At 44.1% G+C, this 17,330-nt stretch overlaps 6 protein-coding genes across 9 annotated transcripts; 4 read left to right on the top strand and 2 right to left on the bottom strand.

Moving 5' to 3' along the window:
- Positions 1 to 19: 19 nt before the first annotated feature.
- Positions 20 to 1,364, bottom strand: RB195_010859 (uncharacterized protein; the record flags this gene model as incomplete). Of its 3 annotated transcripts, XM_064192031.1 has the most annotated exons (2): positions 20 to 925; positions 1,014 to 1,364. In XM_064192031.1, the coding sequence occupies 2 exons, from the start codon at positions 1,362 to 1,364 to the stop codon at positions 20 to 22; spliced, it is 1,257 nt and encodes a 418-aa protein (XP_064049612.1). The 3 variants fall into 3 exon arrangements, with proteins under 3 accessions (XP_064049612.1, XP_064049614.1, XP_064049613.1); XM_064192030.1 differs by lacking the exon at positions 1,014 to 1,364 and having other exon boundaries at positions 20 to 850; XM_064192029.1 differs by lacking the exon at positions 20 to 925 and having other exon boundaries at positions 927 to 1,364.
- Positions 1,365 to 13,523: 12,159 nt separating this feature from the next.
- Positions 13,524 to 13,847, top strand: RB195_010858 (uncharacterized protein; the record flags this gene model as incomplete). Its single annotated transcript, XM_013453151.2, has 1 exon — positions 13,524 to 13,847. One exon carries the CDS (start codon positions 13,524 to 13,526, stop codon positions 13,845 to 13,847), a length of 324 nt encoding a protein of 107 aa, XP_013308605.2.
- Positions 13,848 to 14,050: 203 nt separating this feature from the next.
- Positions 14,051 to 14,555, top strand: RB195_010857 (uncharacterized protein; the record flags this gene model as incomplete). Its single annotated transcript, XM_064192028.1, has 2 exons — positions 14,051 to 14,172; positions 14,288 to 14,555. 2 exons carry the CDS (start codon positions 14,051 to 14,053, stop codon positions 14,553 to 14,555), a joined length of 390 nt encoding a protein of 129 aa, XP_064049611.1.
- A 153-nt stretch (positions 14,556 to 14,708) lies between these two features.
- Positions 14,709 to 15,294, top strand: RB195_010856 (uncharacterized protein; the record flags this gene model as incomplete). Its single annotated transcript, XM_064192027.1, has 2 exons — positions 14,709 to 14,956; positions 15,096 to 15,294. 2 exons carry the CDS (start codon positions 14,709 to 14,711, stop codon positions 15,292 to 15,294), a joined length of 447 nt encoding a protein of 148 aa, XP_064049610.1.
- A 294-nt stretch (positions 15,295 to 15,588) lies between these two features.
- RB195_010855 (uncharacterized protein) lies at positions 15,589 to 16,103 on the top strand (the record flags this gene model as incomplete). The annotated part of the gene is made up of 2 exons (XM_064192026.1): positions 15,589 to 15,738; positions 15,795 to 16,103. 2 exons carry the CDS (start codon positions 15,589 to 15,591, stop codon positions 16,101 to 16,103), a joined length of 459 nt encoding a protein of 152 aa, XP_064049609.1.
- Positions 16,104 to 16,723: 620 nt separating this feature from the next.
- RB195_010854 (uncharacterized protein) lies at positions 16,724 to 17,329 on the bottom strand (the record flags this gene model as incomplete). 2 transcript variants are annotated; one of them, XM_064192025.1, is made up of 1 exon in its annotated part: positions 16,724 to 17,329. In XM_064192025.1, one exon carries the CDS (start codon positions 17,327 to 17,329, stop codon positions 16,724 to 16,726), a length of 606 nt encoding a protein of 201 aa, XP_064049607.1. The 2 variants fall into 2 exon arrangements, with proteins under 2 accessions (XP_064049607.1, XP_064049608.1); XM_064192024.1 differs by having other exon boundaries at positions 16,724 to 17,293.
- Position 17,330: the final 1 nt, after the last annotated feature.

The raw sequence follows: 17,330 nt of genomic DNA, 5'->3' as shown, positions 1-17,330 counted from the left end.
CCAGACGGAGGAAGATGTTTTAGCATTTCTGCGCTAATCCCGTCTCGTCTCCGCCAGATTTTCCATTCTTCATTTTTTGAATACAGACCAGGACCTCTGACACGGTCGGTGGCTCCTCATTAACCGCGTATGTCGGTCTATGAACGTGTTCGAGTTCAGGGGCTGACGGTGTTAGCCGGTTCAGCAAGGTCTTGAGGTGTTCCTTCCAAATTGGAAGGGTTGCTTCACCGACAGCTGCCCCACTGGCAGTGTTGAGGACAGGGGAACATCTTTTCATTTTGCCGCTATACTGTTTTAGTAGAGTATAGGCTTTCCGCGGGTTCCTGTCCTCCCACGCCTTCTCAAACTCCATCGCTCTTGACTTCCACTCGTTACCGCGGTCTTGTTGCAGTTGACGACGCAGCTTCCTTCTAAGACGCTTTTCCTGGTTGAAGTCACCAGCGCTGCGCACGACAAATACAGAATTGTATGTGGATTTTGTTTCCGCAGATGCAAAGGCAAACTTCTTCTGCGGCAATAGAACCGGGAGCGTTTCCCTTGCAGCGTCCTGGATGCACTTTGTAAAGGAATCCGCATCGCTAAGCTTCTTCCTGGTCCGTACTCCAACATGAATAGACACACGTTGGCGGAATTTTCTTCTGCATTCATCGTCTTTCAGACCTGCCATGTCGATTTTCGGTTGAAGAGGAACTCCTCGGTTTCTCTTGTGGAACCGTATCTTGGAGCTGAGAAGAACTGGACGGTGGTCAGAGTCGAACGCGACGTCCCAAACAGCTCTAGATTTTCGGATATCTGACTGAGGAATGTTCCTCGCCAGAACGTAGTCGAGCTGAAGTTTAAGAGTCCTCATCTTCCGCTTGCGCTGCTCTTCAGGCGTTAAAAGGGTTGACCCCTGCCACGTGAGCTGATGGCGTCGATGATTCCTCTTAAACAAAGGAAGGGATGATGAGGCCTATCTGTTCGCACAAGTCGACCAGACGGTCCCGTTGTCCGACGTGCGCTCCGCTGCATACCATTTTCCTCCAACACCAATTTTTTTTCTTCGCATTTGCGTCGATTCCGACAATGACCACCTGCTGGCTTGGTATTTTAGACATCAACGCATTGAGTTCATCATAGAAGGCGTCCTTAGTGTTGTCCTCAGCGGTTTCCGTAGGTGCGTGAGCACTTACGATCCAGAGTTTATGTCCTCCGCGATCCCGCAGTCGTAGAAAGGCGCATCTAGACGACGTTGAGCCAAATTCCTCCACCAGGTTCTTGTAATCTTTCCTCACAGCTATCGCGCAGCCACATTCTTTGTTCTCATCTACATCGCCGCAGTATATGGTGTAATTTTCGATGCTGATGACGAGCCGATCTCTCATGCGTGTTTCCTGCAGTGCAGCAAAAGGCACACAGAGATATCGCAGTCTGGATAGAGCGGCTTCCTTCATATAAATGAAATATATATGTTTAGAATTTGATGAATGTATGAATTGAAGTTGTGGGTCGAGTCCCCGAAAAAAGAAAACGCAGAACGCTGGCTATTCTAGTTTATTTTGTTCTGGAAGGAAACAAGAAATGATGTTAATCAAAAAGAACGTTAATGTGGAAAGATATTGAATTATTCTTGTTATGAATGGTTATGGCGATACTGAACGGTATTTCTTGATTTCTTCCGCAAACGACAAATTGTGTTTATAGTACAACAGGGCCACGTTATACATACGTATACGTTATACAAGGTAACTCGTTACACCCGCGTGAGTGCTAAAATGAAAGAGCTCGAAGTGAATTTCATTACTCGTGTGGGAGCAAAGAGTTGCTTTGTCAGGTGAACCGATAATTCCGGGTGTTCCCGATCTTTCTCCCCGATCTCTGAGTTTTTGCATTCTATCTAAATTTTGTTTCGATTTTATTTATTTAGAGAACCAAAAGTGTTGATTTTTGCCTTCATAGCTTTGAACGCATTAAAAAAACAGAATCATTATCAGGCTTAGTGGATTATTTCGTGTGACAGCGATTTATATATATATATATATATATATAATTATAATTATAATTATAATTATAATTATAATTATTATTATTATTATTATTATTATTATTATTATTATTATTTATATGGAGTAGTCACACTAGTACCGTTTGCTAACTAACCTCCTCTTCTGATTCAGTCTAGTGATCCCAATGAAGTTACATATTGTATGATCTATATGATGAGCTACAAAGTAACCTGTTGGAAGATATAAGCTGAATTTAGTGTTAAAGTTAATGAAATTGCATCACCCGCTAATGATTATTTAGGTGGATTCTCAACACAGCTAATTTTAATATCAAACACGAAGGATCATATTCATCTCCCTTAAACATAAGACCATTAGCTAACAGCGGGTTTTCAATTGACATGGACTAATTTTAATTATAACTGTTGAATTTCCTTCACAATTTCCAGCACAAAACAGTTGAAGCAGAGAATGTTACGAAATTGGAATAATCACAGAAATGAAATCAGCAGGGTGCAACAGTCATAATATTAAAAGCCGAAAGTAGAAAAGAAGGCGAGTATACGGGTTTTTCGAAGTGTTGAGAAGTGAATTATTCGAAAACTTTGCCAATGAAGTTCTTTCAGATTTCTCAAGATTTTAAACATCTAAGATGGACCTAGGAAACTGCAATGTAAGACAGTTCCACTACTGCATTTAATCAGTGTGGTGATAAAGGTCGGCAAGCAAAATATAACTAGTTTTAGTTTTGCCCCCTTGTGATTTTTGCCACATTTCATGTCTACCATCTGGATCGACGAAGGAGCCTCGAATATGCTAGAATCTCAGGATCGATGTGGACCTTGCCTAATTGACTTCCAGTAATAATGAAGATCCTCGCATCTGAGTTCAATAATTGTTGCTGCCACAGCCCGGGCCAAAATCTGCGATCTACGTTCTGCCTTGTGTTCCCATCGAGTCTGCAGCAGACGTCTGCGCAGCGGAACCCTCGCTTAACTGCGCCTTCGGGCTGAAAGCACAGCTCTAATGCTCTCAAACTCGAGCGGATGAAAAAGCTTCGAATGCATCGTTTTGGCATACGCCATTCTGCACTATAAATCAATAGAAGTCCTCTCGACTCCCTTAGTAGCAGATCGCCGATCGATGGTCACACTTTTTAGTACAGTGGCTACAAAACGAGACTGGTGATGTGGCAATAGTATTCAATATCGATGCTCCAAAAATTCGAAGAATGATACGTATATTGCCCCCGGGTGTGTTCAACCCCGGGGGTGAGCGCGACCTGTCTGGCGCAACGTACTTCTCTGCCTGACACACGTTCTCTCCTCCCTGTTCCCTGCCACAATTAAAAGTAGTGTACCAGGAAACTGGTGGTGCTGTGGTTTCTGTGATCAAATATATAGTTCAGAACGTAGGTTAAGAGTACGAACATGGTCCCACTCAATTCCTCTCAATAAACCATTGAAAAACAGCGTGAGAACGACGTTTGTTCCTGCGAGGTACTTGTCACATTTGTGCAGCGCCGAACTGCTCAGCAATCTTTTAATTAGTTTTAGTTGAATAGGCAGGTGAGGGGACTGCTCCGATCTTCGACCGCTCGCTCGCGGACGCGGGCGTGCACAACGGTGGAGGGATCTAACGCACCTCGTTGATAGAAAAAGAAACGTCGTTTCTCACGCTGTTTTCAGAACGACTAGGGAGAGTTAGGCGGGGCCGCACTCGTACTTGTAATCTACACTCCCAACTCTATAGTTGCTCACAGAGACCTCAAGATCATCACTTGCGTTATACGCAGTCTTTAAAGATGCATCGCTCTCGTCCAGTTGAAAAAATCCCACTGCGAACAATGTGAGTTCACCAAAACATCCACCAGTTAAAGCGTTTCAGGACATTGCTCCTATGGGGATGGTTAAAAGGAGTGGAATATAAATTACATGAAGTCAAATGCTGTTAGAATGCCAAGAGAGTTCGCGGAAACGTGATTATCGATCGAGCGTTGTGACGTGGCGACGCTCGGTTGATGATCACAAATTGGAAGCTCCAGGTAGCCTAGGGTTAAGACAAAGCTCCAAATTTCTAGTACACATAAGAAAATAAACAAGAAACATACGGAAAAATAAACACTAGAAGTTAAAGGAACGAACACAAAAAGAATATTACAAAAGATTCCCACCTACGGAAATACTAACTGTAGAACAACTGTGAGTAGTAAAAAGGTGTTGCAAACGAGCCAGGCTAAATTCAAAGTAACCGCTTTCTCAATCGGTTCTGAAGCGAAGGTTACAGCTGGAACCTCCACCACGTTTATGTTGCGCGTCGCGTTTTTGCGAGTTCAGGGCATGTGAACACGTGTTAGCCCGTGATGTACAGTCGGGTCAAAACGACGTGAAGCACGGACAGTTGCGTAAGCGGCTGCGCTCGAGGCGGCGCGGTGGAGCGTAGGTTGGGATCGAGTACGGCACCCATCTCTGCAGTTTGCCATGGTCCCACCTCGATTCCAAGCGTTGTCTCCACCGCACGGCTTCGAGCGCAGCCGCTTACGCAACTGTCCGTGCTTCATACCGTTTTGACCCAACTATATATGCTCGTGACTCGTGTCAAAACGAGGCAAAGCGGCGCGGTCGAGCCATCGGTATCGGGGCCTCTGCTAGCTCACCTCATTGCCGCCGCTTCGAGCGCAGGCACCTACACAGCTGCGGTGAGCTTCAATCTGTTTTGATCCAACCATAAGTCTTATCTCTATTAATTGCTATCTTCTGCACAGCAAAATCTTTCGGAGAGAAGCTGAGTTTTATAGCTCACTTCAGCTATTGGAAGTGCGGGAATTTAAGACTTCAACAAAAAGATGTTGTATAGCAGGGTCAAAACGATGTGAAGTACAGTGCAGTTGCGTGCGGCTGCCTGCAGAGTTCACAGTTCTTGATGGTTATTGAGCGTTCGCAATTGTGCGCTCAATAACCACCAAACAGCAGGCGGCGCCGAACTCTGCGGGCAGCGTAAGCAGTTGCGCTCGGAGCGGAGCGGTGGAACATAGCAGTTAGGATCCAGAGGGGATCCTTAGTAGCACCGTCAATCGCTGCGTTTCGCGATGGTTCCGCGGTCGATCCCAACCTCCCTCCGCCGCGCCGCTTCGAGCGCGCCCGCTTACACAAGTGCAGCGTGCTTGATGTCGTTTTGGTCCGAATATAGATAGCGCTGTTCTCTTTGCAGACATTTGACCTCTCTAAGTACGTACTCTCAAGGCTAGGTATGAAGTGGATAAAGCGCCTTGTGTTAATCAATCAGTTTGGGATACAATAACGCAGTCGACTTCAATTCATTTTCGTCTGAGGTTTACGAACACATATCTAGTCTATACGGTGATGTCAGGGAATAAACAATGTGTCAAGTTTGTGTTTTTATCCAATCTGGTACTAATTTATCAGCCCCGGAAAGGTGAAGAGTTTGCTTGGTGATAGGGCGGTTTCGAACCATCGATCGTCATCCAGTCACAGCGGAACTTCCTACCGATTGCACTGCACCCACCACAGGTGTTGCTATGGTCGGTGTCAAATGTGTTCAAGCAGATGAGCGATTCGATTGCAACTATGCAAAATGAAAAAATAGTGCATCTTAGACAGAAAAGACGCGTGCGCTGCTGCGCTGAACACATCGTGTTGAACACATTTGGTTACATCGCATCCGATTACAATACCGATTACAACACATTCAGGAGAACGCGCACCATGTACTGAGAATAAAGATTGTACAGCATACTTATTTATGGTTTGTAAAGACAATACATTCGTGAGGATCGTGAGAACAACCTATGTCCGTCTCATTGCCGAAAACTTTGAAAAGGACCAAAAATAGCATCATGGGAAATCGATCGGTGGAGCTCTTGAAGAATCTTGTGGTGCGAAATCTTGCACCTGTTTGAGGATCGAGTTTGTCAAACTGGCAACTTGCAATAGTCACCGTTCAGAGGGAAACTCCTCCCAGATTCACCAGGTAATTCATAGTATTACGGAGTCGTATTTAACGTTAAGGGCCCTACCTACATCTGTTACCTGCGTACTGTGAGTTGCAACCCCAGTTTGTTTGTTTGCGCTGTTCTGTTTCTTTCGACTGCCCTAATCGAGCGCACTTCGAGCTTATTTAGGCAAACATGAGTGCCGCCAACTTGAAAGAAGTTCATAGTTTCAGACCGGAGGTTTTTGGAATATGGTGAAAAATCACTAAAAAGCTGTGAGAAATGCTCATTTTCAATCCATAAATAAGTCGAAAAGAAAAGCCTGTCGCAGGGATGAGTACACATCGTACGCTACCCCAAATATTTTTAAGTTCTCGGGTTGATTGATTATGAAAAGAAGATACGGCTTCGGCTGCCGCACTATTTTCTACAAGGAGTTCGATTGGAGCGTGCCAGCCTTGTGCACGCGCCGTGTCTTCCGGGCCGTTTTTCACGGCAATTAGGAAGGAATGGACGGAATAACCCCCTCTCCATAATCTAAAATGCCGTATACGAATACTCCACCTGAAATCCGTACCACCTCAGTTTCATGGGGTGATGCCTTTAAGTAATTTATAGCAGAAAGGATAAGCAGTAGGAAGAGTAGAAGTTAGGAGAGCGACATGTAATCTTAACTTCATAAAAAGTAGGGATTTTTCAGAATTAATCCAGAAGGCGGTTCCACTCGAAGTGAATACGGTCGAACCTTCACTAGCTCAGGTCAAACCGACCGGAGCTAACAAGGGTCTACGTCGGCACTTACCTAATTGCATCGTTCAGGTCTTCTTGATGCCACAGTACGTCCAGAGATCCATAACAAAAATTATAGTGTGGACAAAAACAAGGCAGTGTAGAAATGTTTAGCGAGCTTCCAGAAGCGGAGTGTTGAGGAACTGTTTTTCCTGTAAACCGGATTTGTGCTAGATTGTCGTCAAATCCAGTTTTGTCATTTGCGGCGAGAGGAGCTGTTACCGCCTTTGTTCCTTGTTTCTAGTTTTCTCCAATGCGAATATTGATTTTTCTGTTTTTCTTGTTTTCGTGGCTTTTGTTCTGTTTCTGTTTTTCTTGTTTTCGTGGCTACACGTGAAGAATCGAGGAAACTGATGTGGTGGAGCTCTGGATGCAGTAAAGAAACTTCTGTGAAAAGCTATGGTTCTTTCACTGCCTCATGGATAGTTCCATCGAAATGTGGGTTCCATTTATTTCCTAGCTTACATTTTTGGTAAGCGGTCAATGCTTTTCCAACTGCAATCAGCCAGTGCGGTCATCAAATCATGAGAGTGAAAGTTTCTGGGATCGGAAAAGCTCTCGTTGCATTTCTTGTGCATGACTGTGATCACCAGATCCTATAGTATCCAATTTTTCCGAAATCTCGCTACAGCTCTCCCCACACTCTCAACATAATTACGCCTTGTCAGGAAGCTGAAAATTCTTGCGTAACCGCTGTACGGATTCGCAGAATGGATTAGAGTGACCGTAGACGTGTTGGACCAGCCTGGTTCACTTTTTTTCCTATTTTTCAAAAGCAACAACAAAGAATCCAATTCCTACTATTTCTTAAAACATTTATCAGATGCTGGGAAACAGTTGTTTACAAAAGGATTTTTCTGCTGCAGAGTAGGTCCACACAAATCTACCGTTTATGATCTCAACCAGCAGAATTCAACAATTTGAGGCGCAGTTAACGTGAAAAGTTGTATTATTTGTTGCCATAACATCAAACAGCTGAATGCGTTTTGGAAGGAAGGAACAAGGATCTTGCCGCAATATGGTATAGTCTTCGCTGGAAGCTACAACTATCAGACCAAAATTTGCGCTTTTTTGCAAAAGTTTTTTGCAGAACTTTTGAAGAGACCCATTTAACATGATTTTGGAACAAGTAGGAGGAAGAACTCCTAGCTTAGTTGTGGTGATTCCATTTCAAAAAATCTTTTTTTAAATAGATTCAACTTTGAAAAAGACGTATGTGCATGGAGTCGTAGCCATCGCGACAGATTTGTAGATAGTTTCGACCAAGAATATTCTTGTATTTTTTCTGCTGCAAAATTATTTCAGGTGTAGCGCTACGGTAAAAGGTCACCATTGTGTTTACATCTATGGTTCCACAATAACCAAGAGAAATGAAGTCATTCACCGTTTGAGGTCGAAAATTGGTACAAAATTGGGAAGAAGAAGGACAGTGATTTGATTCATCGGCTAACCCCAAGAGTCATTGTCTAGGTCGGAAGAGTGGTCGTGAAACCTCTACCACTATCCTCTTGAACTGAATTCGAACGCCTTGGGGCATCCTCCAAGGGATTTCAATGTCACGTATTCATATTCAATACCCTTTATCCTTTGTAAAATATGGGAAAGCCACTGAACTCTAATAGAACTTCAATTCATTAGTCTGCAGAAAAATTGAGGAACTAAGCAGGTGGTTTGTATTTTTCCACCTCTGATCGATTAGTGTCAGATTTTATGTTTATGTTCCATGTTATGCTTTCGTTATTGTTTATCTCTCGCCGGGATGCCAACGAAGACTCAACACCGCTTGATTAATCGCTACTTTTGCAAGTTCCATGTAAGAAGACTTCCCCTTCTTCAACAAAATGCATTCGATGCTGTACTTCTAGCGAAGAGAATGAACCCCAGTGCTCGAATATGTAATAATTAAATTGCTAAGAATTTTCTAAATCACCCTGTAGAGGCTGCACTTGGAATGGGAATGGGTCAAGGTCAGAGAGTCATCCGCAATGACTAATTTCCTTCTTGAAGTATCTTCTAAGACTTGTATGTGAATCACCGATGCAATTTTTGATCTGATTAGGTAAGCATTTTCTGCAATTAAAATTTTCGAGAGCAATGTCACTTGCAGGCAGCTGTTGAGCACACGCCTTGTCTCTCGTGTTGACGGCGGCGCACTTGTGTCGCACGTGTTGCGTTAGTTTTTGTGCTATGTGATATCCTGTGCGTGTTTCTCTGCGATGAAGGGGCGAAACTTTAACTTTTTTGTGAGTACTAACACCTGAGAACTACAACATTATGCATCCTTTACCATCTCCAACTCACACACCAATAGATCAAGAGAATTAGTGGGATGATTCTAACATCCATGACGTAACTTTGTCTATTTAAACGTTGATAGAACAAGTTGACTCAGCACAACCGTAAAGTAACTTGCTGAAAATGCTTTGGGAAGATTCAAGTGACCTATTCAAACCTATACTTCATTTTATGTCGCCTGATCAAATGCTTGATAAACTTTGAGCGAACTGAGAAGAAAAGACTGAGCCAAGTTTAGAGATCACAGAATCTCATTCAAGAACTTTGACAAGATAATTTTCGCTGTGAAAAATTCTGATGTGTCTTAAAAGGTTTTGTTGATGAATCAATTAAATGTTTTTTTTTAAATGAAATTTTGTGAGCGATGAAACTCGAAGAATATTTGAGAAAGAGCGTTGAAATGCAGAGGGAGAGGCGAAAAGTTCCATAAATCACAAACTTCTCTAAGTAGTTATTTTATACAATATTTTATAGAACCCATTACAACAATTAAAAACAGACCAAGAGCTGACCAATGACAATTTTTGCGGGAATTTTCGATGTAGGTTCTATCCGCTATTAAGTAACGTTCAACATTGCAACAAAAATAGGAAATCCTCAATATAAATGTAGAAAGCAGATAAATCAGGAGCGGTGGAGTGGTCAATTCATCCGTTCTTCAAATGTCCTTCAAATACTTCAGAACTTATGGGAAAAAAAGACAAAAAACTAGGTGCTGACAAGCTTCTTTGTTTTTCTGCGATAATATTTCCTCAACATCCCAGTGAGATTCCAGATGGTGTAGGGCCTATGGTTTTTTTTATTTTCTTTTTTTTACATATATTCAACTAACAAAACGACGACTTCACTTTAAAATAAAAAACGACTACTGAAATCTTGAAGAAAATTTCTCGCGCTTATTACGTGAGTGTCGAAAACGCAAATGACGTCCGCAGTGTAATGATGGCCGTTATGCAAACAGTGGTAAAGGAAGAGATGTCCGATAAGACGGAGAAACTTGTGGAGCAAACTCGCGAGATCGTGCTCAGGAATATGAAAATTTTGACTGCTAAATGAACTCACACAGCAGTTTTTCCGACGTTTTGAAAATGTCGGACTGATTGGAGACGCTGGAAATTGGCTTCTATTTAAGTCCTACCTGCATGGTTGCAAGGTGAATGTTTCTTACAGAAGAGTAGGGCTATAGGCAGGATCAACCGTGGTGATGGGACACAACCATCTTTTTTCAATTTTTTTTCCAAAAAGTGCCATTTTTCCATCTTTTCCCACCTGAATTTCAGAAAAAAAGGAAAAAAAAACTGGGAGGTTGCAAAAAACAGCGGTATGAAAATTTTGTAGCGCTAACTTTCCTCTCCGAAAAACTACCTAAAAATTTGTCTTTTGGTCCTCTTATCACGAAGTTATTCGCTATCTCTCACCCGCACAGAGCTTTGAGCTTTTTTAGTCATTAAATTCCAATAAATCTACTTTTGAACTGGCAAAAGCTACTTATAATTGAATTCTTTATCTTTTAAAAGTGGTTTCAAGTTTCTAACCTTTTTGCAAAAATTTGACTCAGCCAAGTGTAGAACCTAAGAGCCATACTCAACACTAAACTAAATATAATATTTTGTAATATATGTAAATATTTAATATTGTTTATTGTTATGTATTGTTTATTGTAATGTTTACTTTATAATGTATGTAATTATCTAATACTACGTAATATTTTGTCCTGGTTATCATGTTATCCTTCATTCACTATTGCCCACCACACCCTCCCTTATGACTCCTTTCCTCGCAACCTCTATGACCTATTTCCTCTATGACCCCCTGATGTGAAGGTCCCATCATACGCTTGACCTTGGGCTATGGGACACGAGAAACTATTCATTGCAAAAACTTGCTGTTCTATTACGTGTTTTTTTTACGGAAAAGCTTCCAGTCTCCCAGTTGAGGAAATGGTAAAGGTAAAGTAAGAGTAAGTAGTAAGGATGTTTCCTGAGAGGTTGTTGCATGTTCACGATAGTTTCTTTCATCAGTCGAAGAAGTAAACGAACAGCATGTATTAGCGTGGCACATATAGGGTGGTCTACATGAAATATCACGGGCTATGGAGAAGACTACACAGGGTCGTAGATTGCAGAAACGGGTGGGATAACGCTCATTTCCTCCTAATTGCCCGAAGATGCGGCGCGTGCACAAGGGTGGCGTGCTCCAATAGAAATTCGAAGAACTCATCGCAGATAACAGCGTCCCGAACGCTCGAAGTTGGAGCGCGCCATCCTCCCTATACACACGCCGCTCCTTTCGGGCCGTTATTTACGGAAATTAGGAAGAAACGAACGTTATCCTTCTCGTCTCTGCGATCTACCAGAGGCCTAATCTACTAAAGCCTTGGTGTAGGAATTGGGCATGGGAAGTGATCGCGCGCATCCTCAAAAATAGTAGCGCAAAGCGATTGCTCTCGAAGCGGAGCGGTGGAGATAGCAGTTTAATCAAGGTGGGACCATCGCGAACTGCAGCAATGAACGGTGGTATCAGGTGCCTCGATCACTCGATCTTAACGGCTGTGCTCCAGCGCATCGCTCTGAGCACAACCGCTTACGCAACTGCACAGTGCTTCATGTCGTTTTGACCCGACTATATGTTCAACAGAGTGGGCACACCGTGCCTTCGATTGGGGCAGGGCAGAGGGAGGAGGGACTATAAGTGAAACAGAGAAAGAAGGGCAGTCGGTGCAGACGCGTCGCGCTTGTTCGGTTAAACACGTGCATCAATGAATAGAAATTGGTGCGCTCATCATACAAGCATATGTAACTGTAACCGTGACTGTACCATCATAGAACACATAGTAGTTGGATCTTGTCTTTATCCTTATTCTCAGTCATTTCTGTTCTGAAAGCATTCGACATTTCAACAGTTCGAGCGGGTATGTCTATTTGCAAGAAGTACAGCCACAACTGCATGGACAATGGTTCGAAACCCCTTTAGAGCTAACCCAGGTTTTCATTCCTGTGGAGTTAATGAATCGGTTTAAAACTTGTCTGGGAGGATAAAAATACTGACCTGATACATCACATAACTTTCATGAACCTCAAGAGAGTTTGAATTGAAGTTCAACGCGTAGGCGCCTTCCAAAAAGGTGGCTCAACTTTGCGCATTTCACATTTGTTTGAACAGCTGATACTTTTGTTGGTCGTATTTGCTAGAATGACCTTTTGACTTTAGAGTAGAACAGGTTATTTGTGTTATTCCTAAAGAGAGAAGCCGAAACCGTATACCCGTGAACGCAAAATAATAGCACAACAACTACTACGATATGCACGTTGTCACACTTAAGACACCTGCAAAAACCCAAACTGTTAAGAATGAGTAACATTCATATTTAGAACAGGCTGCATGTTTTCTACATTTACAAGAAGTGACAGAACATAATACTGTGCAACGCGGCTGTACTGAACGTGCCTCGAAGCCGCCTACGAACAAATCGGATGCAAAAGCCACCAAGGACCTGTTTGAAAGAGGAAAGATCTTGAGACTTGATCCGAATACATCATACGTTGAGCGGTGGTAAAAAAAAACGGCTGCAAATAAACTTTCTGAAGGATCTTTTGAAAGACAGGAGCATAAACGAGCACAACGAGAAACAAATCTGAAGAAGTGCCGGAATCTCCGCGAATATAATATTCTGCTTAGAGGCTTGCTGAGCAAAAATTCGCACCCATTTCCGACATGAGGTGGAAATTATAACGAAGAGGCCCTCCTGAAACCTTGTCCTTTCATCAACTTTTGAGTCAAACAAAAAAGGTGCATAGTGACAGAAGTTATTTGGAACTTTAAACAAAGTAAAGCGGTTGGGAAAGTACAAATAAGTGAAATGCCGTTCAGAAATTTGATGAAAGTGTTTATTTTCCTTTTCTCAATTGTTAGATGGAAGCCGCCCATCAGCTATGGGGGTTAAGGGATACAAGAGTGAAGTTGGAAATCTTCTGCTGATTGGTGTTGTACCAAATTTTTTAACTTTTTTTGCTTTCTAAGTATTTCGTTTTGTACAGTTGAAGGATAAAGGATAAAGCAGCAATAATAAGCTAATAAGCTTATAAGCTATTATAAGTTATTAGCTATATTAGCTATAAGCTACGTATCTCCCTCACTAGAGGGATCACAGCCGGTTAGTCGCGAGGCTACGTGGCGCGTCCCCGGGTGGCGGATAGGGGGCTAATCGCGGACCAAAAACGACCTTGTGCTTGCCCAGAGACGCAGGTGGCAAGGGAGGCGGTTTGGATGAAGAGGCGGCCTCCAACAAATAAGCTCCACATGTACACTCCGGGAGAACGGAAGTTTTCCCAGAAACTTATGGGACTAGAGGCTTGCAACTTGCCCATGGGTTTTAAAATTTTTACGCAAAACACAGTAATAGAAAAGAGTCTCTTGATTCCGGAGGAAAGCCTGGTACGGTAGCGCCAGGTGGGACGGGGTTGTAGGAGTCATGTAGGCTACCAAAACGGAAAAGGACTAGGATGGCGATCTGTACTTATAACGCACGTACGCTTGCATCGGAAGCGGCCATCGAAGATCTAATGATGCAAGCCAAGAAGATCAAGTACGACGTACTCGGACTGACCAAGACGAAACGACGTCACCCTCTCAACGCCGTATATGAAACTGGAGAAGAACTGTTCTTAGGAACATGCGACAGTAGAGGTGTTGGTGGAGTTGGCGTCGTCGTCAACACTATAACGGCAAAAAACATCGACTCTTTCGAACAACTTACGACCCGAATCGGACGTCTGCGGATGAGAAGATGTGGTCCAACACCAGCCTTGACTATCTTCGTCGCTTAGGCTGCAACATCAAGCTACGAAGAAGAAGTCGAAGCTTTCTATATGGACCTGGAGAGTTCTACCGAGAAGACCAGAGCCTTCTACAAGGTCATAATTGGCGATTTCAACGCCAAGGTTGGCCCAAGAAGAACGCCGGAGGAACTTCACATCGGGACCCACGGCCTACAATGGAATGACCAGGGGAGAGGCTCTCCGAGTTCATCATGACGACTAAGACCATCCATGGGAACTCGCAATTCCAGAAGCCCTCCTTTCTACGCTGGACGTGGGATTCACCCGGTGGAGGGTACCGTAATGAAATAGACCACATCATCGTCAATAAAAGGTTCTACCTGACGGACGTCCTCTGTTGTACCAAAGTTCTATACGGGATCGGACCATCGCCTCCTCCGAGGAAGATTTTCCTTCACAAGGAGAGCAGAGAAAGCCGCCAAGTTCAGAGAGAGAAATCCCAGGACTACCATCAACTGGGATCTCTTCGCTACGCTAGCCGGCTTTTGGGAAGATTCCGCAATGGACAACATCGACGAGGAATATGACCGGCTTGCTGAACACCTTCACGACTGCGCGAAGAAGGCTGAGAGTTTTAAAACCACCAAGAGACGCCTGTCTCTTAAAACTCTTGAGCTGATAGCTGTGGAGCAGCACGAGCCGCAGGGAACCAAGAACTCAAGTCCGAGCTCGCAAGGCTTTGCAGAGAGGCGATAAAGAAGACCTTAAAGAGAGAAGAGCAGAATTGCTGGCTGAAGCTGCAGAGGCGGGGAAAAGCATCCGCTATGCCCGTCGAGAATTCACTAGTCACAAGACGAGGATGACTTCTCTCCGGAACCCAAAGGAAACAGCCATTGCATCGAGACGGGGATGCAGAAAATCATCTACGACTTCTACTCTGATCTCTTCGACAGCCATGTCCACTTGCCTCCTCACCATCTGAGGGAAGACGGACAAGTCATTCTAGAGGTGCTCCCGTCCAAAATACGACATGCTATCATGTCGGTAAGAAATCGTGTCACCCGGTCCCGACAGAATAAGACCAGAACACCTGAAGAGCCTTCCGCCAGTACTCATCAACACCCTGGCGAGGCTCTTTACACGTTATCTGTCGGAATGTAAGGTTCCTAAATAGTGGAAGACCAGCAAGACCGTGTTGTTGTATAAAAAGGGAGATCCACATGACATCGGCAACTATCGTCCAATCTGCCTACTATCCGTCATCTATAAGCTCTTTGCAAACGTGATCCTTAATAGGATTGAGATAGTATTGGATGAAGGAGAGCCATGCGAGCAAGCAGAGTTTCGAAAAGGATTCAGCACGATTGACCACATTCACACTGTTTCGAAACTCATCGAGGTATCACGAAAGTACAAGATGCTGCTCTGTCTCACCTTCATCGACTTAAAGAAGGCCTTCGACTCAGTTGAGACGGAAGCGGTCGTGAAGCCTTAGACAACCAAGGCGTCCCTACTCAGTACATAAAGGTACTTCGAGAGTTTTACAGTAACTTCACGACCAGAATTTCGCCATTCTACAAGAACATCATCATTGACGTGAAGAGGGGGTCCGACAGAGTGATATAATTTCACCCAAAATATTCACAGCCACCCTCGAGAACGCAATGCGAAAATTGGAATAGGACGACATGGGAGTGAAGGTTGATGGTCGGCAGCTACACCATTTGCGCTTTGCTGATGATATCGTACTGATAACACCTAGCATGACCGAACTCGACGAAATATGTGGATGCATCGGTCTTCAGCTGAATCTACAAAAGACGATGTTCATGCGGAACGGATGAGTCTCGGATGCCCCATTCACGCTCAACGGAACCGACATATCCGAATGCACCAGCTACGTTTATCTGGGTCGGGAACTGAACATGATGAACGACAAGTGAGTGGCAAGTGAGGGACGGGATTCGAAGTTCTCTCCTACGTCAACGATTGAAGATTAGAGACGCCGCCGCGTTTGCCACGGAAAGTAAAATAAGGTGGGTCGGACACGTGATGCGCTTTAATGACAACTGTTGGACCAGAACCGTGAGCGACTGGGTTCCCCGCGATATTAAGCGCACTACAGGAAGACCGCCGACCCGATGGTCAGATTTCTTCACGAAGTCCATCAAAGAAAAATATGATGCTCTTCGTGTCCCACGCGAAAGGAGGAACCACTGGGCTACTCTGGCACACGATCTGGACAAAAGGAAGAATTACTGGCGCCCGCTCGACCACTTCGAAGATCAACAGGAGTCAAGGTGATCAAGGTGATCAAGCTTATAAGCTGGAGTTAGTCAATCCTCTTGGGATCCGCCACCACTATCACTTCAATTCAGAATCGTATGAGGTTTACGAACGTGTAAGTGGCCTATACGATGGTTTGCGGGGCTAGCCGTGTCAAGTCACTGTTTTTATCCTCCCAGACAAATCTAGTACCAATTTAGAATTTCGACCCCGGGGGGAAGAAAGGCTTGGTGAGCGCTGGACAGATTCGAACCTCTGATCGATCGTGGGGGCAGCAGAACCTCCTACCGAGTGAGCTACACTCTCCCTTTGTACAGTTAGCTAAGTAGAATTGGCATCCAACGCCTAAACGCAGAGCGATCAACGCCTCGCAGACATGCATTTTACCAAAAGGTGTATCTCAAAGATACTGAAATGTGTGCTCACACACCTAACCTGTCATATTCATTTGTAGATAGAAAAAAAAACAAAAGAGAAAAAAGTCTGTAGAAAGTAAAAATGAGCTTAGAATAATAGGAAGTTTTATTCAGTGAGACAGTGCACAAGCAACTACCAAAATATTTAACATGCGTTGTATACGAATATTATATCTTATGAGAATTTCACAGAACTTACTTAGATACTTAGATTGCCCGTCTTCACTGGACGTGCGGGCCCCAGCATCTCTTCCACTCGTTTCGTTCCCTCGCCATTGTCATAGAAGATATTCTCAAGCTTCGTGAGTGACGTTGACGAGGTCCTTGAGCCGTATCCAGCTGAGCTCTCAGCTGGTCCATCCGTGTAGCGAACACGTCACCCCATCTCATTGGCGGTCTCTCTCGGGGGCGTTTAGCGTCCCTTGGGATCCACTCTAGCGTTCTTTTAGTCCATCTATCGTCGATTCTTCTCATGATGTGACCCGCCCATCTATATTTTGCTTTCGATACATATTCCGCTGGGTCGCGAAGACGAGACATTCCTCTTAAGTCGGAGCTACGAAGACCGGCAAGGTGTTGTGTGCGCCGGTTAAACTTCAGGAGACATCTCTCAAGGGCTCTGTGGGTAGTAAGTAGCTTCCTAGACGTGGCCGCGGTGGCTGCCCACGTCTCCGCTGCGTAACAGAGCGTTGGAAGAACTGTCGAGTCGAACAGATGGGCACGAAGATCTTGGTCCGTCAGTTGGTCCGTAGCTTCCCTGACGGCTACGAATGCTACCCATGCTGCTCTCATTCTTCTATTCAGTTCTTCCTTCAAGTCGTTTTCCATG

This window comes from Necator americanus, chromosome III (assembly GCF_031761385.1).
Source record: "Necator americanus strain Aroian chromosome III, whole genome shotgun sequence".
Lineage (NCBI taxonomy): Eukaryota > Metazoa > Nematoda > Chromadorea > Rhabditida > Ancylostomatidae > Necator > Necator americanus.
Note: the sequence above shows the minus strand (reverse complement) of the source record. Positions and strands in the feature narration are given on the sequence as shown.